We start from the raw sequence: 24,741 nt of genomic DNA on the forward strand, positions 1-24,741 counted from the left end.
ACATGGTCTTATAAACCAATAACAAACCTCTAAAACATTTAAGCAGCATCGTGCAGCAGCGCTGATCTGAATTCATAACTCTGACAGTAAAAAATATCTGGTCCTCTACATTCAAATATTCATGTGTTAGTTATTTCAGTCTGAAGCAGAGTTGTAGGCGATGCACACAGGGTCTCTCAGGAGGTCAAAGTTCAAAGTAACAGCACCCTGATATTATATTAATGATATTATTAATGAGCCGAGAGGAGCAAAACAAACCAACACCAACAGAGAGAAGTGGAACTGGGTCAGTTTTATTATGGTAGCAAACAGGATCCATGGTGAATTTAACCAGTCTGGTGTGTGTGTGTGTGTGTGTGTTTGTGTGTGTGTGTGCGTATGTGTGTGTGTGTGTGTGCGTGTGTGTGTGTGAATTGAAAGCCATTTTCTAAAACAAATGTTTTAAAGAGTTTTAAAGGAGGACACTGAGGTAGCTTCACACCTTCTGTCTCAAGTCTCTGGGAACTTGAGATAAAATCTGGTTAACAGATTTAGTTTATGTGCAGTAGAAAGTAAAATGTCAAGAACTGAAATCAAAGAATCAGTTAAAAAAAACACGTAGAAACACGAAGTCTGAAGGAAAAAAACACGCGCTGGTTGATGGCTTTAAGAATTGTTAATGAGAAGTCGTCTCTTTGCCTATTTAGCTTTATTTCAGATTCAGAGTCGTCACATGCTTTGACTGGTTTCTCAGTTCACTCCATAATAATGTCAGTATATAATAATTAGTGTTATATTAGGGCTGGGCAAGTTAACTCGTTTTAATCGAGTTAACTCAAGTGATGAGTTAACTCGATTAATTATTTTATCTCGCATTAACTCAGGTTTGATTATTTATTGTTTTATTGTGAAAGTCAGGCTTTTATTTTGTGAAAGTCTGTTGCTGACTGCTGCAGAACAGGAAAAAATAAAATTATTGGCGGATAAACAATCGAGTTAACTCATCACTTGAGTTAATTCGATTAAAACGAGTTAACTTGCCAAGCCCTAGTTATATGATTAGATCACATTGTATTCTATATTCACATCTTATTTAAAGCTGGTCATGTGACGGGCAGTGGGAGGTGTTTTGGAAGCTGCTCTGCGACGTGCTGACTCTCATCAGGAACATCTCAACGCCGCGGGTTCGTTTCACCGTGCGATTGATTTATTGAGCTGCAGCCGAGAGGACGACACCGGAGGTTAATTGGAGCTGTAGCACAATTCATCTCGTCTCCGCTGGAGCTCCGTCAGGTTCGGCTGGTTTACATGCACACGGCTCACCTGAGCGCCGAGGCCTCCAGGTGAACACGGGTCCAGATACATAACAGATGTTTGCAGAAAGTCGATGAATTAAAGGTTAAAAACTGCTCTTTGGTTCAGTTTGACAGCTGAAGGCGTCAAGCAAGACAAGGTAACTGAGCTGCAGAAATGACACAACTTCACGCCTGCTCGTTCCCTCCTGGGCTGAACGGTGAGCAGATGTTTCTGTGGCTCAGCTTCACACCCGTCACTCTCCTCCAGCTCCAGCACGTTTCTGCTCTGCTGTACACGGACGTCAAACCTTTAAACTGAGTGAAACCTCCTGTTAATGGAACAGCAGAATACATCTGAATCCTGGATGACTGGCTCGGCTTTCTGCAGCGGTGGCTTCACAAATTGGTCTTTTTAATTCTACGACTGATTTCTCCCGCTCTGTGAGGGTTCGGTGCAAAATGGCGGCTCCAGACAGAAATCCTAATTGAAGCCCAATTGAGCCTTTAAACCACGTTTGAAAAAAATCCCATATAGAGGTTTCTGAGACATAATGTTCCCAGGAAAGCAACAGACGGATGGACAACCATGAAACATCTTTCATAAGAATGATAAGACATGAAGAATTAACGTTTTCATCTAATGCGGATTCTCATTTACTTTGTTATTTGCAAACATCAGAGGAATCAGCCTTTCTCACTTTTCAAAGAAGAAACTGACAAATTAATTCTTCTAAGTTGAAAAACATTCCCACTTCAGAGCAAAGCCTCAGAACGTGAACAAACAGGATCGAGAGCCTTCCTCCGGGGACTCGTCTTCCTCCAGTGGTCGACAAGCGGGAGTTTCTCTCTCACACTTGCACTGAGAGTTAAGGGATTTGAACCAGCGACCTTCCAGTCACAGGCAGGCCTCTCCAGCCTCGGGGCCTTTCAGCAGCTGACATGTTCGCTCGCTGCTTGTTAGAGCGGATCACAGCCTCCGCACTCGCTCTGCACTCGGAATAATGAGAATCCTGCGGGTATTAATTATGGCTGAGAGAAGGCAGAGCGTGCACACACAACACACACACACACACACACACACACAGAGACGCACACAGACACACACACATAAACAGTGAGAAAACCAGTGAGAGCAGGTCGGACGTACTCACAAAGAAAAGATAACTGGACAAACACAAGTACAGGAACAGTGTACACACATGGACCTGCTAACAACCTTAACACCCAGCCTGTCAATCACTGACACACAAACACACACACACACACACACACACACACACAAAGTCGTAGCGTTATTATATTTTCCTTTGCAGACTCTCGTAGGAAATGTATTAACATCCACTAATGACCACAGGGAGACAGCCAGTGAGAGGAGGTGAAGTCAGGTGAAGCATATCTCCGCCTCCATCGTAACAGATCATCACACAGACACACACAGTCACACTCAGGGGTGTGTAGTAGTGAGGAAGAGGAGTGAAGCAGAGTCACCAAGACCCTGAAGACGAAGAGGAAAACATCTGGAAGATCTGCGATTTTTAACATTTTATTGTGAACTAAAATGACTGACGACTGAATGAAGAGCGTCACATCCTTCCACCAAGTTAAATCCATTGTGTTGTTTTTGTGTAGCAACACAACACAACAACATTCACGTGTTTCCTGCCAGTTGCCCATGGAAACACTGGTTGTCTGAGCTGGTTGACCCACCTGGTTGATGGCGGGGACGCCCTCTGTCCCGACGCAGGGCGCCAGCGTGAGGACGGGCGGCTCCTGTCCCTCCAGCCTCCGAGACTCCAGACAGTTCTGCCTCTGTCTGATCGGCCCGGACCGAGACTCCGAGTCATCTGGAACCCTGACGCAGGAAACAGGACACACAGCGGGTAAAGATCGGGTTTCATTTTTGAGCTGTAAACTGAATTATATTCCTAAATAAAAAACCAAAGATGCGCTTATTTCCAGGAGATGCTTTAATCTTCAAAACCACTTTTATCACATGTGGAAGCTTCAGGGTTCAGATGAAATCCGGTCGTCACTTAAAGACTGAGATGAGACTCAATCATCTTCACCTGATTATCACGATCACCGTTAATTCGATTCATCTGTATTTTCAAAAATGGCGCACTGCACCTTTAACAAATCCGCCAAACACCACAATTCTCTGAACTCATTACTTCAGAAAGTTTCTCCTCCAATCTTCCTCTTTGATAAACTTTCCCAGTCTTGTTTAATTCACGGCCGGTGCCATAAACTCGGGCTTAAGCCCTGTAGCATTAATTCAATCTGCTATCTCTCTCTGTTTTAATAACCCGTTAAAGGTTATTCTGCGTTTTAAGGGTCAGGTCCGTCTTCCCCCGAGAGCAAGACTGTTAATTCCATTCTTGGGGATTAAAACCAGCCTCCAGTGGATAAATGGGTATTTAAGAGTGAGTGTGTGTGTTGAAGTGAAGAGGAAGCATTTAAATGAAAGAGCTTATGTGTCTTAAAGGTATTTGTATTCGGCATGTTTGTGAAGCAGCGTGCGTGCACTGGGAAAGAGTCACCGTCAGGTCTGATGTTTCAAATAGAGCTCGTTGTTTCATCCTGATTTTCTGTTCCTGTGTTTGCTTCCTGTCGTGATATCTCATCTCCAAATGCTTCATGAATCTTTTATTCTTAAAAATTAGACGATCATTCGGCCAATACGAGCTTTTCAGCAAAGATATTATTATTCGTGCAACTAGAAAATGTTCAGAGAGTTCAAACCTCCTCCAAGACTCAACAGTCTCCTTAGGAAACCACATTTAAAATCACAAGATCCAGATTTTTGTTTGGATTTTGACAAAATTGCACAGACTCGTATAATTAAATAGAAAATAATACAAATTCATATCAATCCTCTGAACATGGCAGATTTTTTTCATCCATATCTATGAATTATTCTCTGGAAACGATGTTAAACACACACACACACACACACACACAAACACACACACACACACACACACACACTTACTTGAGCTCAGGGTAAACGTTGTCCAGGTACCACTTAAAGGATTTGCACTTGAGCTTCTTGCGGAGTTCCACTCGACCGTGGACACTGGCGACACACACACACAATCACACAAACAGAAATATTAGCTCCGTGAAGAAAAAGGCTTCAGATTAAAAACACAACAATCAGAAACAATTCCACTAAACCTCCGACCTCGAAATAACCAACAACAGCCCCAGCGTTCAGCGAGGGAGAATAATGGAGACGTGTGAAGTGAGAGCAGCTGAGACCTTAAAGCCGTGTTTAAATGTCAGTGTTTACCTGAGTCTGACTGATAAATTCTGACATTTAGGCAAAGCTGTCGGCTTTAAGCTCCGTTCCTTCTGTGTCTCACATTAATCACATTGTAGAGAGTCGCCTTCCTTCACGGGAGAGACACAGAGCTACGAGTTAAACCGTTTCATTCAGGTTCACTGCTCCTTGTGCTCAAAGGCTTCAAACAACCAGCAGTGACGAGAGCAGGTTCAGGAGGAGGAGGAGGACACCTGAACATCCCAGCAGCAAGCTGAGACGTCAGAGGAGCTGTCCGATTGTGAGATGTGATGGTGAGAGGCCTCATGTCCCCGAGTCGTCACCTGCAGACACTCCGTTCATCCTATTATAATAATAAGAGGCGAGGAGGAGAGAGTCTGCAGATAACCCAGAGACTCCACTCAGACGTGAAGGATCACACATGCACGTCCGCTGGTCAAAATACAGAGGATCTGCAGAGCTCAGTGCACGTCTGAAAGCAACTAGAGTGTGTGTGTGTGTGTGTGTGTGTCTGTGTGTGTGTGTGTGTGTGTGTGTGTTTTCTCTTACTCTCCGTAGGATTTCCCTCGAGCTGCAGGCCGAGCAGAGTAGTAAAAGAGTCGGAAGTCGTCCATCCACACCTCAGCTGTGCGACGTGTGTTCCTGTAAACACACACACACACACACACACACACACACACACACACACACACACACACACACACACACACACACACACACACACACACACACACACACACACACACACACACATGTTTAGAGTTCCACTGCTGAAAATGATTTCATTCACAAACCACTGAAACATCATATGTCTCCTTAAATGTCTCTGTCTTTTCCAGGGACACACCTGAAGTCACACACTGATCCGTTGGGTCACATGATCATTTTGTTGTTTTACAGTTGATTACACTTGTTTTTATATGGAACAGGTTTGTGTCAGGTGTAGGGTTGCAAAGGGGCGGAAAGTTTCCGGTAAATTTCCGGAAACTTTCCGGAAACTTTCCATGGGAAGTTAGGCTCGGGAATTTTGGGAATTTTGAAAAAAAAAAAAAAAAAAAACGCAAATTAAACGCTGAGCAATAAAAACATCATTCAAAGCTCTATTTTAAAGATGTATGGAACGTTGAGTTTCAACCCTCCACTGTGCATTCTTCCATCACATGCACAGATAACTCCCAGCATGCTTCACTCTACAGCAGGGCTATTGAGGCCTGCTGTAGAGTGCAGGACTAGTCAGGTAAGTTTCGATGATATTACTGGGAAAATATATTAGCATGCTGATTGAGGATTGTTCATCTGTTCATCTAGACTATTTCCATTCATTTATCCATCAATTGATAAAATATGTTTACAGACGATTCCAATTGTTTGGCTAACTATTTATATCTCTGGCATTGCATTAGTGTTTTTTTACAAACTTTTTTCTCATCTTATTCTACAGAACAATGCCACGTGCACTCTCTCATGTGTGGAGACATTTCACCCCATCCGATGTAGAAGGAAAGGCTGTGTACATTTGCAAATACTGTGCAAAGACCTATGTTAAGAATGACACAACGATGCAGAAGCATATAGTCAAGTGCCCAAAGTTTCCTCAGGGCTCAAATCAGACTATGACACAACAAAATGTTTATATTTATGTCTGTAAATGACAAGGTAAATACAGTTAGTATAAATTATCCACAAAATTTCCAGTTTATTCCTGTTAATTCCCGTATATTCCCGTATATTCCCATTAATTCCCGTATATTCCCGTATATTCCCGTTAATTCCCGTTAATTCCCATGGAAAGTTTCCAACTTTTAATATTCCAGGAATTTTGCAACCCTAGTCAGGTGTAAAAACACAGCATGAGGAGTAACACACACTTTCTCCATCTCTTATCCCCAGTCCCTGTTTCCTCTCGTTCTCTCTCTCTCTCTCTGTAGTAATTAGCCATTAGCTGAGTTTCTCTGAGCTGTGAACTCTCCCATTGAAATGACAGAAACCCTCCATTAGAGGCATTACACACACGGGCTGTGGCGGTTTAATGAAAGGGGGCGAGAGAGGGAGAGAGAGGATGTGAGAAGCTCGTAGGCACGTCAACACAAATGTGTCACAAACAGGCTTACAATTAAAACCTCACTGCCTGCACACACACACACACACACACACACACACACACACGAGGTCACAGCAGCAGGCCGCAGCATCATCTCTGTAATCGTATTATTAAGCAGCTCTTTTTATTTTGCGTATTCAGACCCCGGCCGAGCCTCCAGCTGATCACGCAGCCGAGCAACAGGCGAACAGACGACAGCGGCTTTGTTTCAGGAGATCAGCGCCGGACGCAAACATCAGGACGTCGAGACTCGGATGGAAGTCGTCTTCGGCGCGGGAACAGATGTTGCCTCGGTAACGGCCGACAGGGAGCGAAATGAGCAGCTCAACAGATCGGCTTAAAAAAACAAAATAAAAGAAGCGTTGGCGCCGGACCCGTCGAGCCTCAGAGGGAACTCAACCCCCAACCCCCCGGCAGATTTACTGCTTTGCTCACGCGTTGAGGATTATTATGAATTACTCGACAGTTAAAGGAAGAATCCGTCTGTGGCGTTCAGCGGATCCCAAGAGTCGTTTTGTGATGAAGTGCTACAATCTAATAAAAACGACAATTTAAAAAGTTTTCAGTCATAAAGAGTTCATGTTTCCCTGGTGAACTTGAAGTCTGCAGGAGAAATATTCCTCCATTGTCTACATTGTTTTTCCTGGAGAATCTTCAAATACTTCTCATCTCTAAACTCTGAGAGTAAATAAACCAATCGAAATGATACATTTGCTGAAATTATGTGCGAAATTAAACACACAACACATTGATCCAAGTGATTTATAAATGGAGAACTGTAATTATCCATCGTTTTGACTGTAAATTATTTAGTTTTTGAGATATGAACATTTCTCTCCATCTCCCAAAGTAACGACACAAGACGTTAGCCTCTCTGCTAACAAGGCTAACAACACGTGGTGCCACTGTGTTGGAACGTCCAAAATAAAAGAAGAAGCGTGGTCATTAATGGATTTGGCTGTTTTACTTAAATAAAATAGGCGTGTTTGAGATGATTAGAGTGTAAATGATGGTTTCCTACACCCGGACTCCTGTGCTCTCCTTCTTCCTATTTACCACGTTTCCTACAATTGTGCTTTAAAGAAACAACTCGACAAACAGCACTGGGATCACATGTCTCCTCAAACCAGTGCAGCTTCAGTCCCCAGACTCTTGAGCTCACTGGTCACTTCATCCTCGAGTCCAAGTGAAATTCCCCTGAGGTGTTTTTAATAAGAAAGGGACGGACGCCTCTGGATCCTCTGGAATCTGCCTCCTCCTGTTTTCCCCCGGTGAAGAACACAGTGAGGTTTACAGCGAGCAGGATGTTGACAGTGCACTTGATATCATAATCTGGATGGAAGCAGCTTCCTCATTGTAGCCTTGATGAATCTATTTATACCAGATCAATTCACATGCAGTGTGAGCACATTAGTCCCGTTAATGGATTATTGGACTGCCTGTAAACATCCCTCTGTTTGAACTGTGTGAAAAGGGGCAGAGAACAGAATGCAGCTTATGCTAATAGGATCATATTGTCCCTGCAGCTCAAAGGCTCCGTGGCAGCTGTAAATCCACTTTTAACAATGAAGCGAGCAGCATTCGCACAGGTCACAGGAGCGTGTGTTTCTTCCTCTTACGTTACATCAGGGAAACACTCGGTGGGTTTCTGGTGAAGTTGGAAGGTTTAAAACAAACGGACGGATTACAGAGAAGTTGGAATGAGCTTCATACCAAAACCATGAGATCAGTGAACTCAGCCTGTAGGTACCTGAAAACTAACGATACCCACAGACGCTACAGGTAACAACAACAACACACTGTGGTTTGAAACTTTACACAACAACTGCTCTCCTCTGGAATATAAGTTGTCGTCAGCAGCTGTGAGGACGAAGAGTTGACGTACTTGATGTAGGTGTTGGCGTTTCCCTCGGGGAAGACGTACGGATGTTTCTTCCTGAAGACGTGACCCACTCGGCTGCACGGGAGGATCTCCAGGCTGCCGCCACACTGCCACACCCGGAAGGAGATCTCTGCACACACACACAAACACACACACACAACCATAAACTCACACCCTTTGACTTGATTGTTCTGCGTGTGGAAAACATCTCTCTGAATATGTGATGAGCCACTGATGGACTCTGCTTGGTTTGATTGTGTGTCTGTGGTTAGTTTACACACACTGTGTGTGTTTGCACAACACATACACAACAATCAACTTCACCGTGTGTGTGTTTGTGTTTTGATTCATAAAGTTGCTTTCGTCTGAGTTTCTCCGAAGAACGAGAAGTTTTACAGCGGCTGCAATGGAGCAAGAGAGAGAGAGAGAGAATGAGAGAGAGAGAGAGAGGTAGAGAGAGAGAGAGAGAGAGAGAGAGGGAGCACGAGCACTTTTGATGAGGAAGAGGAGAGATGGAAGATCAAACACCAGAGAGAACAAAGGAGGACGAGAGAAGTCAGTGAGATGCAGAGAGACTGACAGCAACTTGACACAGAGCAAATGAGTGTGTGTGTGTGTGTGTGTGTGTGTGTGTGTGTGTGTGTGTGTGTGTGTGTGTGTGTGTGTGTGTGTGTGTGTGTGTGTGTCGGTTTGCTGATTGCTGCATCGCTGCTTCTTTTAGATCAATGAAAGTGTAACCCCACTTTTCCTCTCTCTCTCTCTGAGACTCACACACACACACACACACACACACACACAAACGCACACACACACACACACACACACACACACACACACACACACATACATACACACACACACACACACACACACACACACACACACACACACAGGTAGCAGCTCCTGTTTTTCAGTTTATTTTTTATTAATCGTATTTTTTAAAAGATGGAATCCTCTGTTCCGATCTCTCTCTTGGTTTCTTTCTCAGACCAGTGGGACCAGTAGCTGCTCTTTCCGGTCGGGGGGGGGGGGGGTGACTCACCGAAGTTCTCTCCGCCCCAGATGTCCATGGCGGTGTCGTACTTGCCGAGGTGATTGAACCAGGACCTGTCAATCACAAAGAGCCCGCCTGCGATGATGGGCGTCCTGTGAGGGAGAGAGAGAGACGACAGGAGGGAGAGAGAGAGAGGGACGGGTGACGGATGTGTTCAGGCAGGTGATGCTATCTGAGGACACTGGGATTCCTGTGGGTTTTACTTGAATTCTCCTCCTGATCAAACCGATCTGATGTGAATATGAGACACGACTAATTTCAGCTTCAAACTCACACGTCGGATTAAAGGTGGAAAAGTCTTCCGGCTAAAATGCATTTCTAAAAACAGAAGATTTTCTCTCCTGGTTATTTACGGAGCTTCATCCAAACTCAAACGACCTCGTCCACTCACGTACACACATTTGGTCGTAAGTTGCAGAACTGGAGCAGATGTATCATCGTAAAATACAGAATTGAACTGAACAGTTCAGACATAGGAGTTGTAATTGATTCTCCATGTTGTGTTTCTTCTGGCAGGAGGTCATGTGACAGGAACCGGACGAATCAACAAGAGGCCGTGAGCGTCATCGTGTCCAAACTTCTCAGTTTCCGTTCGTCCAGACTGAAACACTAACCCCGGAGATCTCAAATTGTTCAATTGTATCGGCTCTAAAACTCCGGAGTCGTGTGAACGACAATATCTGAGCGTGTGAAATTTGGTGCATTTGAATTTAAGGATTTACGAACTTGCTTCATTTCATAAAACTCTTTCACCATCATTTTCTCACCGATGTTAAAATCGATCCAAAGTCAGACTGAATCTGATCGAAGCAGAAAAAAGAAGCTCTCAACACTGTTGTCCCTTTGTGTTTCCAACAATGGAAAAGAGCTTGTTATTTTGCTGCTTCTCACACTCTCACACGCACACACACACACTACACAAACACACACACACACACACACACAGGGTGAATCATGATCTGGACAATGTGACGAGTGAATAGCTGAAGGCCGTCAGCACTCGTCATCAAATACTCTGTTTATCAACAATTATCCTCCTGCCACCGCCTGCAAATAGCCCTGTGTGTGTCTGTGTGTGTCTGTGTGTGTCTGTGTGTATCTGCTTGTGTGTCTGTGTGTGTCTGTGTGTGTATGTGGGCATGAGTGTGTGTGTGTGGGTGGGTGGGTGGATGCACATCAACCTTTTTCAAGCTCAATTTGTCCTCGTGTGTTTACAGGAATATAAGCGTGTGTGCATGTGTGTGTGTGTGTGTGTGTAAACCTTCATGCTTGTGTTGATTGTGGAACACGTGTGTGACTCAGGGAATGAAGAATAAATTAAACGAACAAATAAACAGAAGCAGACGAGGCGGGTGCACATTTCTCTGCGTGTGTGATAACATGTGTTTGTGAGGACGGATCCACGAGGGCAGTTACAACAACACGGGTCTCACAGCTCTGCAGACAACACAACTCTACTGTTACAATTGTTGTTCCAGTTGAAATCTGATCTTTGATATATTTGACCATCATGCTGCATAATTACAAACTTACACATTTTTCTCAAGTACCCGTGTTGAGCAACAGCGCCACCTGCAGCCACAGAAGTCCAGTGCAGAGCAGTGTGTCGAGACGTTTGTCAACCACATTTAAAAGAATCATGAAGATAGAAGGAGAAGACATCTGCAGAAACATGCTCTCCACTAATCTACATTAAATTATATCGAGATATGAATTGACTTATTTGGTCAAATCGCACAATCCCATTCGTGTGTGTGTCCGTGTGTGTGTGTGTGTGAGTCCACAGACGGACACAGTGACTCAGTCCAACATCCAGGTTGACGTGACACAGACAGAAGCAGCAAACTGACGTCCAGGTAGAGACAGACCGTCATAATAAATAAGCCACACTCCATCTCTACTCATGTGCGTCCAAGACACACACACAGACACACGCACACACACAAACACACACAGACACACACCTGTGAGCGCTTAACATTCTGCCTCCACTAAAATAACATGCACCAAGTCACAACTTGGCAGTAAATCTGGGATCCTGCCACCAATCTGATTTATGAAGAAGGTAGTGTGTGTGTGTGTGTGTGTGTGTGTGTGTGTGTGTGTGTGTGTGTGTGTGTCTGTGGCTCCTGAGCCTTGCTTGTTTGTTCCTCTCTCCCGAGCCAATGACTCAGGCACTGGTGATTTAGTTTTGTGTAAACTTGCAGTGAATTAAGTTTCTCGGCGGCGGCGCTGCAGCAGAAACGGGTCAAAGCGTTTGTCACCGAAGATTCTTCCTCGTTTGTCATTTCAGCGACGATGAGTCACGTCCACTGAAAGGAACCAACACACACAACAGGACTTTCTGTGGTTGATGCTTTTATTATCTTTAATAGTAAAAGTTTATTATCGATCCTTTCTGTGATCCAGTATTGAATTATTTGCTCTGGCTTAATGTTGAATGTTGACGAGTATATTCATATATTGTGTTTGCTTCAGGCCACGACATCACAGTGTGTGTGTGCACCTGTTTGCAGTCCACAGTTTACACTTGGAATAAAAAGTGAAGCAGTTTTATTTCCCCTGCAGACGCAGCAGAGATCTGCACTTGCCACCGAGACACTGAACCACATTCAGCAGCAATTAAAACGCTCCACTCGAGCTTGAAAAACGGGAAGTGAAGATCCGGGGTTAGACGCCCACGCCAAACTCTTTCCGACAAGTCGTTTATTATTTGTTTAACTTTCTATAACTTGACGATAGAGCAGTTTTGAGGAGGAGGAGGTTGTCATGTCAGAAAGCATCTACATGCACAAAGTGGGAACAGATTGTGTTGCCTCAGTTTTCCAGTGTTTTAAAACCTGAATACAAACTTCTCTGTTTTTACCTCCCTGCACACGTGTTGTCGCATCTTTCTGCGTCTCTCTCCCACTTGTCTTTGTGTTCATGTAACGAGCTCTGGGGTCAGGATGTGAACAGACCATCGTGTGCTTGTGTTTACACATGTGTGCGTTGGTGTTGCACACGTGTGTACGAGAGCGTGTGAAAGTGTGAATTACTTGATTGGCTGAGTCGGGTCGAGCCGACGAGCCCGTTGCTCCGGCGACAGCTGCTCCCACTTGAAATGGAGACTCCAATCAAAACCTGAGAGAAAAAGAACAAACGGTGAACACATGTTTATATTATATTTACAGACAATACTGCAAAGTGCAGAGACTTCATCTAATCCAGTTAAACACCGAGTGGAAAACAAGACAGAAGATTGTTTTAACTAATCAGTTAAGTAACCTTTTACAAATTGTACATTTATTGTAGAGCCTGATCGATATCGGATTATTGGACATGATTCTTTTATTAGGCTGTGGTTTATACTATCGGTCGGTTGTTGGCTTATAGAGATTGATGGTTTAACAATACTCTGCTCACAGCCGAGTCAGCGAGCAGAGGAATCGGCTGGGAGCTGAATCTGGTAAAAAAGCATTTTCCTCCTCATCGAGTTATGTTTGTATTTATGAGTTTTCATATTTAATCGGCTTTACGTCGATTCCAATGTATCCGTGATGGACCGATATCGGCCGATGATATTGTCTCTAAGTTCTCGTCACGTTGCTTCAGTGGATTTCTGTCTTTGACTTTCTGTGTCAATAAAATCATCAATTTGTCTGCGTTGATGTGAGTCAACGTGTGTGTTTGCTGATTCAGCACAAGAGCCGGTCATGGAGTTCCCTCCCCCATCAGAGTGTGTGTGTGTGTGTGTGTGTGTGTGTGTGTGTGTGTCTGTCTGTCTGTCTGTCTGTCTGTCTGTCTGTCTGTCTGTCTGTGTGTGTATGTGTGGATCAATGAAAGTCCATTTTATACCAATCTTTTTTATATTATGAGCGACGGCTTCATCTATAATTAAAACGTCCTTTGTGAGCTCAACTATCACCATCGATTCCTGTGTGTGTGTGTGTGTGTGTGTGTGTGTGGTCTGGTGTGTGTGTGTGTGTGGTCTGGTGTGTGTGTGTGTGTGTGTGTGTGTGTGTGTGTGTGTGTGTGTGTGTGTGTGTGTGTGTGTGTGTGGTCTGGTGTGTGTGTGTGTGTGGTCTGGTGTGTGTGTGTGTGTGTGTGGTCTGGTGTGTGTGTGTGTGTGTGTGTGTGTGTGTGGTGGACAGGGCTATTATCAGCATTGATTGGCAGACGGCTGTTACCAAGAGAAGAAGATTGGAAGAAGACAGGCTAATGGAAAGAGAGAGGGATGATGAGGCTCTTCGGGGAGATTGGCTTCAGAAGGAGCGAGGGATGACGGAGGTGGAGAACATGGTTGTGTGTCGTTCTGGTCAATTGGTCTCAGCTCGTCTGGACCCGCAGATTCCTAACAAGCTAGAACTGAAAAGCGCTCGTCTTACAACACCGATCTGCGGCGCTCGATGAATCAGACAGGGACAAAACCTGCGTCCTCCACTTCCACTGCTGGTAGAGATTTCTGGGTTTCAGGTTCTTTAGCATCCATCCATTATCTGGACCATTTATCCTGAGAAGGCCTGAGGGGAGCTGGAGCCAGTCCCAGCCGACACTGGGCCGACACTGGGCCACCACAGGGCCGACACTGGGCCGACACTGGGCCGACACTGGGCCGACACTGGGCCGACACTGGGCCAGCACAGGGCCGACACTGGGCCGACACTGGGCCGACACTGGGCCACCACAGGGCCGACACTGGGCCACCACAGGGCCGACACTGGGCCGACACTGGGCCGACACTGGGCCGACACTGGGCCGGCACTGGGCCGGCACTGGGCCGACACTGGGCCGACACTGGGCCGACACTGGGCCAGCACTGGGCCGACACTGGGCCGACACTGGGCCACCACAGGGCCGACACTGGGCCGACACTGGGCTGACACTGGGCCGACACTGGGCCACCACTGGGCCACCACTGGGCCGACACTGGGCCGACACTGGGCCGACACTGGGCCGACACTGGGCCACCACTGGGCCACCACTGGGCCACCACTGGGCCACCACTGGGCCGACACTGGGCCGACACTGGGCCGACACTGGGCCGACACTGGGCCACCACTGGGCCACCACTGGGCCGACACTGGGACGACACTGGGACGACACAGGCTACAACCAAACTACTACTCTTTCATGTGAAAGGGATTTTTTTTAAACTACAATTTGATATTATAATTTATATGCTTAAAATATATCTTCAGATTATCAGAGTAAATCTGATTGGATGACTGGGTGAGATTTGAAGCTCTTACAAAGTTATGATGCATATTAATGTACAACATTGCACAAATATAGGTTTTTTACGTGTCTTTCTGCATCAAAGATAAAATCCTATTCAAAAAGGGAAACTGCTCGATGTCCCTCTGGGATCCTGAAGGTAGATTTTTCAGAGACTTCCGAAGCTTCCTGAGGTTCACGGAGAGAGAGAAGGTTCATGAGCTCATCTTGAAGCTTCTTCAGAGGAAAGAGCCTCCGGGCTTTTCCTCCGTCATCAAAAACCACTGGAATTTGCCTCGGAGCCATTTTTATTTCCCAGACTGTAAACGGAGAGAAAGCATTTCCATACCTCCACGCAGATCAGCCGAGGCCGCCACGTAGGCAAACGTGTCCATGTTGATGATGTCGATGACCGGGCTGACCACACGGGTCGGGTCCTGCACACAAACACACAAACACACAAACACACAAACACACAAACACACAAACACACAAACACACAAACACACAAACACACAAACACACAGACAGTTGTGTTAGTTCAGGGAGCAAATACGACATAAAAGGGTTCTAAAGAAAATGAAAAATAAGAGCGTGTTCCTGTGAGCAGATGGAATCAGGTTCCACTAGATGAGATTTTCATTCCCGTGTGTGTGTGTGCACATGTGACTGATTGTATATTCCAAGGTCATTATACTGAAGCACATTAAAAGGAATTTAAGTCATTCAACAGCAATCATGCACATGGCACATTAAGTGAGGAGAGAGTGACCTCTGCTCGACTTCAATTCCTTTTTATTCACTTTCCTCACATTAATGTCAGACTATGGAGCCATGTGAAAATAGGAAACACTGAATGAAAGCAGAATGAATCAAGACGAGGAAAAACTGGATAATACAGTGAATACAGAGTCCGTACATGGGATCAAATTTTCAAAGATTAATGGTTTAAAGTAACATTTAACTAACTTGTGGAACCTGAACACACAATGGGGCGAGAAGAACGACTCAGGAAAACATTTGCTTTATTCTGCTTGTTGCCTGAGAACAGAAAGAACGGACGACGTATCTCCACTTCCTCCCAATGTGAAAAAACTAAACCAAAATACGGATGTTACTATTGAGTCTGAGCTGTGATGATCGCGGAGCCGCAGTGTCCCAGACACAAAACACCCACAATCCCTCAGCCTGGTTTAATCATCCATGAGGCCACATGACTCTCGTGGATTCAGTTTGGTTATTACCTCTTTAGGCCTTAAATAGAACCCGTAGCAGTTACCCAACTGGCAAAAGGTCTGTGCTTGATTCCCCCTCATATTTCTATACCTCGATGGCACCATTAGCTCGTTACAAGGATAAAAGTACAACACACACACACACACACACACACACACGTTCCAGACCTGAGCTCCCTGCTAAATCATGGAGCGTCCCTCTATTAGTTTGGCCGAACGGCTGGATGCGTCCTCAGCCGGTGATATTCCCGAGCAGGTGGAGCGGTTCCGGACCATTAGCTGCCGGGTCAGTGCAGCTCCGGCTGCGGACACATCACACAGCTCTGCCTCTGCTCTCGTGGCTGTTAGGGTAACGACAGTGTGCAGCACTCGGGGCCAGGCGGGCCGCCACATTACGGTTTAATTGGATGACTGTTATTCTCAAATCGCTTGGGAACGATTTCTTAATTTCAGCCATTTCTTATGTTGTTGTCTTCACCCCCTCCCCCCCACCATCATTTTGAAAAAGACAACATTGAATGAGGAGGAGGAGCTTCGCTTGTTAACTACCGATCCATCACAACATGGATGTTATAAAACTATCAGGATTCAGTTCACTTTCCACTCTCAGGCCCACAAGTCGTCATGAGACACACGACTGATGGACGGAGATAAAGACAGAAGCACTGAGTGAATGTCAAGTATATAAAGTATATATAATTACAGTCCATTTACCAACTAGTATATGTATAAACTAAACATTTGGTAAAAACCAGGCAATGAACAGTGAATCTGTGTCTTCAGGTTTTATTCCTTTTATTTGAATATCTTTCCTGGGAAACATTATTACGGTTGATTCAGTGAGTAAGTGATATGCTTCATGTTTTAACACCGATAAGAATATTGTGCCCTCGTGGATTAGCAGAGAAAAGACTTTCACCTGCAGAATCTCCGACCTCATTCACCGAATAAAGAAACGGGAACAGACCAATTACAGGAGCAGAGAGGGAGCTCGGTGTGCGTGCACGGAGAGCGTGCACGGAGAGCGTGCACGGAGAGCGTGCACGGAGAGCGTGCTCGGAGAGCGTGCACGGCGAGCGTGCACGGAGGGTGTGCACGGTGAATGATAAAACACAGACCTGAAGAAAATGCAGTGAAGCTGGAGTTCATTATATTGTAACAACGATGGGTTTAACTTTTAATATTTTGCTGCCGAACTTCAGACTAAATCAATAAAAGGAAAATTGAGACTGTTAAATTATTTATCAAGATAATATAAACATAACAATAGGATTTCTTCATTTGTCCGATGGTACAATAAACAGAACATTTAAAAGTTGCTAACACAACGAATCCCACGTTGTTGTGTTTGACTTTGTGAATCTCACTTCATGCTGCGCTTCTCAAAATCATGAATCCTTCTGCACTCTGTCTTGTTAATGGTGCATCGATTATTAAACCCTTGTTTATCTTTGTTTAGCCATAACTTTCTATTGTCATTAACTTTGTTATTCATTCAGTATTCATCCTAAACCCTCATTTAGCTCCCGTGCATCTGTCTGTGTGTGTTGTTTTTGTACAAGCTCTTCAGGATGAATGTTCCCCAGTGGGATTTATAAAGTTGTTTTCATGGTAGGAGACAAATGTAGTTTTGAATATGCACAGAACAAAATATGATGCATGAATGGAATCAGAAACTGGGCAATGAAAGCAAGTAGAGCAGACGTTCACCTGGAAGCTGAGCAGAACTTCAGCTTCATAACAATGTGTGTGTGTGTGTGTGTGTGGGTGTGTGGGTGTGTGTGTGTGTTTGTTTTCCTGGATCAATACCTCATACATTTAAATCTAAATATTTGACTATAAAGTGAGCGGACAGACAGTGACAAATGACTCACTCACACACACACACGCACACAGACACACACACACACACATTGTGAGTATGAATATGGATGATATGTTGGTGCAGCTGCAGAATCGGACTCCGCTGTGGTTTTACTTTATTGATCGCTGCTGTGCTGATGGAGATCACAGGTCTTTAATATCAGCAGAAACAACTGTTGACTTGATGCATCGCAGCAGGAGGCGACAGCTGAGAAAATGAAGGGATTGGCAGAGGAAAAGGGGGGATGAAATAAGAGAAAGATGGTGTGGAAGGAGGGAGAAGGAAAGGAGGTATAGAAGGTTATTGAGGAGGAGAAGGGAGCTGACAGCAGGTGGGAGGGCGAGAGCAAATAAGAGAGCAGGGGGGAATTGGAAGAGATGAGAGATAGAGCGGTGGCATGGAGGGAGAGAGGAGAAAGGATGAGGGGAGGAGGGACGTGATTAGAAAAGAGGAGAGGAGACGATGACACTGGAGGACAGACAGAGGACGTGTGAGCAGAGGCAAAAAGAGGAGCGGGGAGGTAAGGACAGGAGGAGGGCGAGGTGAGAGAGAGGAGGATGAAGTGACGAGTGGTAGAAAGAGAGAAGGGGGAGGAGGTGAGGAGACGAAACAAGAGAAGGAGCCGAGGGGTGAAGGAGAGAGTGCAGCACTTATTTCTAAATGAGCGGCAATCAGACCGACAGCTATTCTCTCTCATGGGGGACCACTGTCCTCACACACACACACACACACACACACACACACACACAGACACACACACACACACACACACACACACACACACACACACACACACACACAGACACACACACCTGTTTGATCCTCTGCAGCAGCGGAGGCAGCCAGTCCTTGTTGACCTCACAGTGAGAGTCCAGGAAGGTGAGGACCCCGGCACTGGCAGCGTCGGACCCTCGCACCCGGGACCGGATCAGACCTGAACACACACAGACACGTTAGTCATTAATACATACGTAATACAAACATTATTAATACATATTCATAGTTGGACTGATAAAAACCTATTTGAAATGGATTCATGGGCCCAAAAAGGAAACTCTTGCTAAATTCTAAAACCCATAACACAAAATTAGACAATGGTCTCACCGGACTTAATATTTTTTATTTATTTGTTACTATTTTTACTTTGAGCCTTTTTTGGCTGCTTCCAAGATTATTAGAGAGTTCACGTTCACTTCATCTGGAACATCTGCTGAACCTCTGCACCTCCATCAGCTGTGTCTGTGGTTAAAAGAACAACATGACCGATCCAGGAAGTGAAGCCGAGGGTCTCGTTCGCCCCCTGGTGGCTGACGGCTGTCCGTCATTACACCCCGCCTCCTCCATATTTGCCCCGAGGGACATGACAGTCCACTTCCAGGCCGACGCACACGCAGCTGGAATCGAACCCACGGCCTCAGAGCCGCTCGCTCGCTGCTGAATTCAAATTGATTCCTCTCAGGGCGGCAGATCGGATAAGACGGTTTTTTAAATCAACTTTCACGCTCACGAGCTGTGACTATCGGTTACACACACTCGCTGCCGCCGTCTCACAGACACACACATGCTGTGGGGTGGGGGGGGGGGGGGGGGAGATCGATGCAGGGCTCTTAAAGGCCCTGTCAGACATGGACACAACCTTTTAACAGGCCCATCACACTCTGCATGTGTGGGTCTGTCCTAAGAGGTGTGTGTGTGTGTGTGGAGGTTAGCGTCAGCAACAGTAAATGTGTGTGTCAGCTGATTGCAGTTGTGTTGCAGAAAGAAACTGTGTGTGTGTGTGTGTGTGTGTGTGTGTGTGTGTGTGTGTGTGTGTGTGTGTGTGTGTGTGTGTGTGTGTGTGTGTGTGTGTGTGTGTGTGTGTGTGTGTGTGTGTGTGTGTGTGTGTGTGTGTGTGTGTGTGTGTGTGTGTGTGTGTGTGTGTGTGTGTAGATGAGCCTGTTCGGGAGGTCTCCCTGATGAGGGGCTGTGTTCTCTTCCATTTGGACTAAATGGTCTAATCAATACTCCCTGACATGAAGACATAGTGCGTGTGTGTGTGTGTGTGTGTGTGTGTGTGTGTGTGTGTGTGTGTATAGTGACTGTGCATTGTGTCCATTGTGAGTGTGTGTGTGTCGGTGTGTGTGTCGGTGACATTGTACGAGGGGCCGTGAAGTTTCATGCGCCCGTGTTAGGCCAAGGCTCAGCCAATTAAAAATCCCATTTCATCCTCAATAAGGCTTTATTTTCTGGATGGATGGATGGACACACACACACACACACACACACACACACACACACACACACACACACACACACACACAGACACACACAGACACACACACTGCAGGACAGGCTGTGTACAGGGGACAGTGTTAATCTGCACTGATAACTTGATAACTATCTGCACCTATCACAGCTTCCATCTTAAAAGTGAGGACGTTTCGCTCGTCCCTCTCTCTCTCTCTCTCTCTCTCTCTCTCTCTCTCTCTCTCTCTGTCTCTCTCTCTCTCTCTCTCTCTCTCTCAGGTGCGTCTGGTGGAACTGAAGTTACAGTTCCTCCTCCACAAGTTTGAGAAAGGTTTTTAAATATTGTTCAAGCACTTTGAAGAGTGTAAACTGATGCATAGTGTATTGTGTTATTTCTGTAAAATGTTTAAATGCTGTTATGTCTGCAGCTGAAGCTTCATTGTTTTCTGTGGGGGGGGGAGAAGCTCACGTTACAGAGTTTGGGATTTTTAACGATAAACCTATAAATACTGAAGAAGCAGAATGTGTCCTTTAAGCTTTTCGGAGTGAATCTAACAGTCCTCTCCTCGGCTGTAGATCTGTACGTTCAGTAAGTCTCTGCACGCTGTGGACATTACAATATTCATCACACAGAGGAGGAGGTCTTTGTGGTGGTCGCTCTGGTCATCCTGCATCAGCAGCTTGTTCCCCCCCCCCGTTCAGCCGTCACCTAGCAACAGAGCGACGGACGGAAAAGCTTGATTGAAAAGGTTGATTTGAAAATGAATTCTGCAGAGGTTGTCACCTCTCCGTCTGCCGCCACTAACGCTTCAAAGAACTGTCGGAGAAGTGCAATGCATCATGGGATATGCACCTGGTGGAGCCGCTGTTTCTCGGGGGGGGAGAAAATGACCTGACCCCCCCCCCCCCGACCCACAGACAGATCATTTCTAACAGGTCTCATGTCTTAAAACATAACCTCGTTGGGTGAAGCAGCAATAAATAATACAAATGTCTGAATGCAGGTGATTCAAGGATAAGAGCACATTGTGAAAGTGTTCCTCATAAATTCTTTACACAGAATCGAACATGTGAACGTTTGTGACCGAGCACCCCCCCCGCCCCCCCCCCCCCATGCGCCTGGTGAGTTTTTATTTTATAGACATTAAACACACGATCGAGTCAGGAGGCCTGAAGCCATAAACTGTTAACAAGCCAAACGCATGAACCGTGCGTGTGTGTGTGTGTGTGTGTGTGTGTGTGTGTGTGTGTGTGTGTGTGTGTGTGTGTGTGTGTGTGTGTGTGTGTGTGTGTGTGTGTGTGTACGACGTGAGTGCGCGATAATGAAATCCATCAGTGACATTATGTAGGACAAGTGTTGCCGTAGTTATACAAAGAGAGAGAGAGAGAGAGAGAGAGAGGGGAAGGAAGTGACTCTGAAAGACGAGGAGTTATAAAACGCTTTCAGCCGAGACAACGACCGGCGTTAGAAGCGTTCGGTGTTTTCTCCTCGAGCTCCGGTCGGTTCAGAACAACATGTTCAACCCTGGAAGTTATAATCTGAAAGACCACCTCCTTGTGTTATATAAAAAGGTTTGAACAACGACTAAGTGGCACGAACACTTTTCTTCCGGCGCTGTCACGGGGTCGGTCACAGCGGGATCAGGCTCAGGAAGGAAATTACATCTCAGGTCCAACATGCAGCTTTCAGAAGCAGAGCTTTTTAGAAAATGGTCATTTCTGTCACTTCTTATTGATTTGAACCCTCATGGGGTCCAATTATTTCTGCATATTAATATATTTAAAGTTAGTTCTTTGTGCTCACTCTTGAGTAGAGAGTTTATTCTCATTGTACAAGACAAAGCAGCAGCAAGAAATCAGAGAAACTGCTTCTGACAAGAGAGGAGCCAATTAATATTGGTTTTGCACAGAATATTGCTCATAAGAATAATGTGCAAGTACAGGTCACATATCATACTTAAGAATTAGGTTTCAACTAATCCTCAACCACCAAAATGTACAAAAACAAACGTTATTCAAGCTCAATTTCATGTACTTTTAATAATAATGATAATAAGATGTCAGTTCTGTAAAGAGGAAGCATCACAGACGGATCACTGGGAGCATCAGGACAAATCGATGAACAAAAATAAACCACGTTCCTCCTCCATCTCCGTGTTGAACTCCTGATCCTGAACATTGAACCGGGATCATCTGCTGAGGAATTGGATTAATCTCTTCAAACCCTTTTCTGCTCCGTAAAACGTTTTCAGTTCCCAGAAGGCTCGCGACTCCGTCACATTGTCGAGCTGTCAAGTCAATTTGTGTTTTGCTTTCACTCACATTTCTAAATTTAAGAGCGTGGCAGCAGCTCCAAATGGATTTCATAGAGAAATGACAAGCGTAGCCACTGAGAAACAACATCAGTGTGATTGAAGCGTTGAATCTCCACACTCAGATTATTTAGACGTTTGGCTGCTTGGTTGTGTTTTTGGATATTTTGGTTTCAGGTATTTCTGTTTCCGTGGAGGATGATTTCTCTTCCGTTCCTCCTGTTTTACGACGGACTGACGTTTCACTCGCAGCACAAAATAAGAACATACACAGCTCACAGCCGACCTCTGACCTCAAACAGGAGCTCAGGACTGAGCTGTGGTCCCCATTAGGTGTACTGGTCCTGACAATGACTACACACACACACACACACACACATTTATGCAGGAATGCAAACAAACAAAGTATGGATAATAAAAAATGCAAATGTACATGCTGAAAATGCAAATGTAAATTCTCATTAGTAAACAAACAAGTAAATTCACACCTACAACACACACACATACACACTCATACACACACACACACACACACATACACACACATACCTTCTCTCTTGTTGTTGCGGAGACATTTGACTTTGGGCAGTTTGGTGAGAAGCTGACAGTCACTTTCTGGAAAAGAAGAACAGTATCAAGCAAAAGGAATAAAATAACAATATAAAACAGAATCCCACGTGCTTTGTGATGTTTTTTATAATTTTCTCTCAAACTCTGGAGGGAAATCAGCAGCTTGTTAAACCGCTCGGCGGCAGCAGGACGACAGTTTCCAGTGTGACGGCTCAGACATGTTGTGTAGTTGTTGTGTAGCCGGCTGTGTGCTCCCCGCTGGATTTCTGAGTTGCATTAAAATTGTATTTTAAATAATGCTGTAGTACATGATGAAATCGTGCTCTGGTGGAAACTGTCAAAATGAAAAGAGGCAGAAACAGCTGCTGGGATATGAATCATTTACCACAAAATATATTAATATTAAAAAAGGATTCAAAACAAGTATTTATGAGGTGAAAAGAACCGAATAAAAAACACACTTGAGAAAAATTCTTGTGTCACACGGTGTCAAAGTGACTTGGCCCTGAATGAACGACTGAAAACCTCCATCAGTGACCTTCGACCCCGGGGAGGCGGCTGCTCCTTCTCTACTGTATGAAAAGGAAACTCTTGTGAGGAACTGAGGCAGAAAAGAAATGTTGACTCACTCATAAGCCTGATTTAAAAAATCTAATCTTGCAATGTTTAAGTAAAAAACATTTCTTGGATCTGCAGCACAGATTAATGGGTTCTCTCTCCAGGACGATACCAGGAAATCCATCCTGGTCATTTTCACATGAACTCAGGAGGAGGAAGTCTCACACGTTCTCCAGAGTTTGCATTTCACACATCAGATGATGACAGGACGTCTCGCTTTAGGTCCACTGTGGAGGTCACATGCTTTTGTTTTGCCATTCGCTCTTAATTGCATAAACTCGTTTTTTTTCCCAATGTCTTCTACGTGTCGATTTCGCTTTTTATTTTATATCTTGTATCTTGTATTTAGAATATTTAGATATCTCCAGTTTCAATGTTGTCATTTAAATCTATACTCCGAGTATCTGTGGACGTTCCCACAGATCGTCTTCCTCCCTTTGACCCAGAACGAAGGTGTTTTCTCATCTCCATTGTGATCCTGACACTGTGGACCCAGCTGCTCTGGACACGTTCCTCCATCTGACCTGGTGCTGAGGTCTCATCTCTGTTATCTCTGACCTGGAAGAGAACAGGAGTGTGTGTGTGTGTGTGTGTGTGTGTGTGTGTGTGTGTGTGTGTGTGTGTGTGTGTGTGTGTGTGTGTGTGTGTCTGTGTCTGTGTCTCACCGTCGATGCTGAAGTCGTCCACCAGGATGATTTCATGGATGAGATGAACTGGAGTTCGGTTTAAAACACTGGAGAGAAAGAAAGCGACAAAAGAAAAGAGTCTTTAATATGCACAAACAGAAAAAAAATGTGTTCAAAATACAGGAGGCCGACAAGTAAATGCCAACACACACACACACACACACACACACACACACGGTCATGAACCCATTAAGCATGCAGCACACCATATGAAACAACATATTGAAAATGTCAGCTCAAATTCCTGTTATGAAAATGTGAAACATGTTCCCTCTAAAAAAAACAGTTTCATTAAAGAGGAAGATTGAAACATAAAAAATTCATAACTTTCACGGGAAGAAAATGAGAAAACACATTTTGTTCTGCTCCGTTTTATTTCAATAACCTGAGCGTTCATCACTCGCTCTGAATGAAGGTGCAGACGGAGAGAGGGAGGAGGA

The 24,741-nt window shown here is 45.0% G+C and overlaps 1 protein-coding gene across 1 annotated transcript in view; it reads right to left on the bottom strand.

The window, feature by feature from the left end:
• The window catches only part of galnt14 (UDP-N-acetyl-alpha-D-galactosamine:polypeptide N-acetylgalactosaminyltransferase 14 (GalNAc-T14)), a 104,238-nt gene that overhangs the window by 4,667 nt on the left and 74,830 nt on the right, over positions 1-24,741 (bottom strand). The window contains exons 4-13 of the mRNA XM_061091420.1: positions 24,281-24,348; positions 22,977-23,042; positions 18,702-18,823; positions 15,140-15,227; positions 12,633-12,717; positions 9,583-9,686; positions 8,544-8,670; positions 5,107-5,199; positions 4,267-4,350; positions 2,982-3,126 (exon numbers count right to left, since the gene is read on the bottom strand). Coding sequence (XP_060947403.1) covers positions 2,982-3,126; positions 4,267-4,350; positions 5,107-5,199; positions 8,544-8,670; positions 9,583-9,686; positions 12,633-12,717; positions 15,140-15,227; positions 18,702-18,823; positions 22,977-23,042; positions 24,281-24,348 — 982 coding nt within the window. The remainder of the gene's footprint in view (positions 1-2,981; positions 3,127-4,266; positions 4,351-5,106; positions 5,200-8,543; positions 8,671-9,582; positions 9,687-12,632; positions 12,718-15,139; positions 15,228-18,701; positions 18,824-22,976; positions 23,043-24,280; positions 24,349-24,741) is intronic.

Source organism: Limanda limanda, chromosome 18, assembly GCF_963576545.1.
Source record: "Limanda limanda chromosome 18, fLimLim1.1, whole genome shotgun sequence".
Lineage (NCBI taxonomy): Eukaryota > Metazoa > Chordata > Actinopteri > Pleuronectiformes > Pleuronectidae > Limanda > Limanda limanda.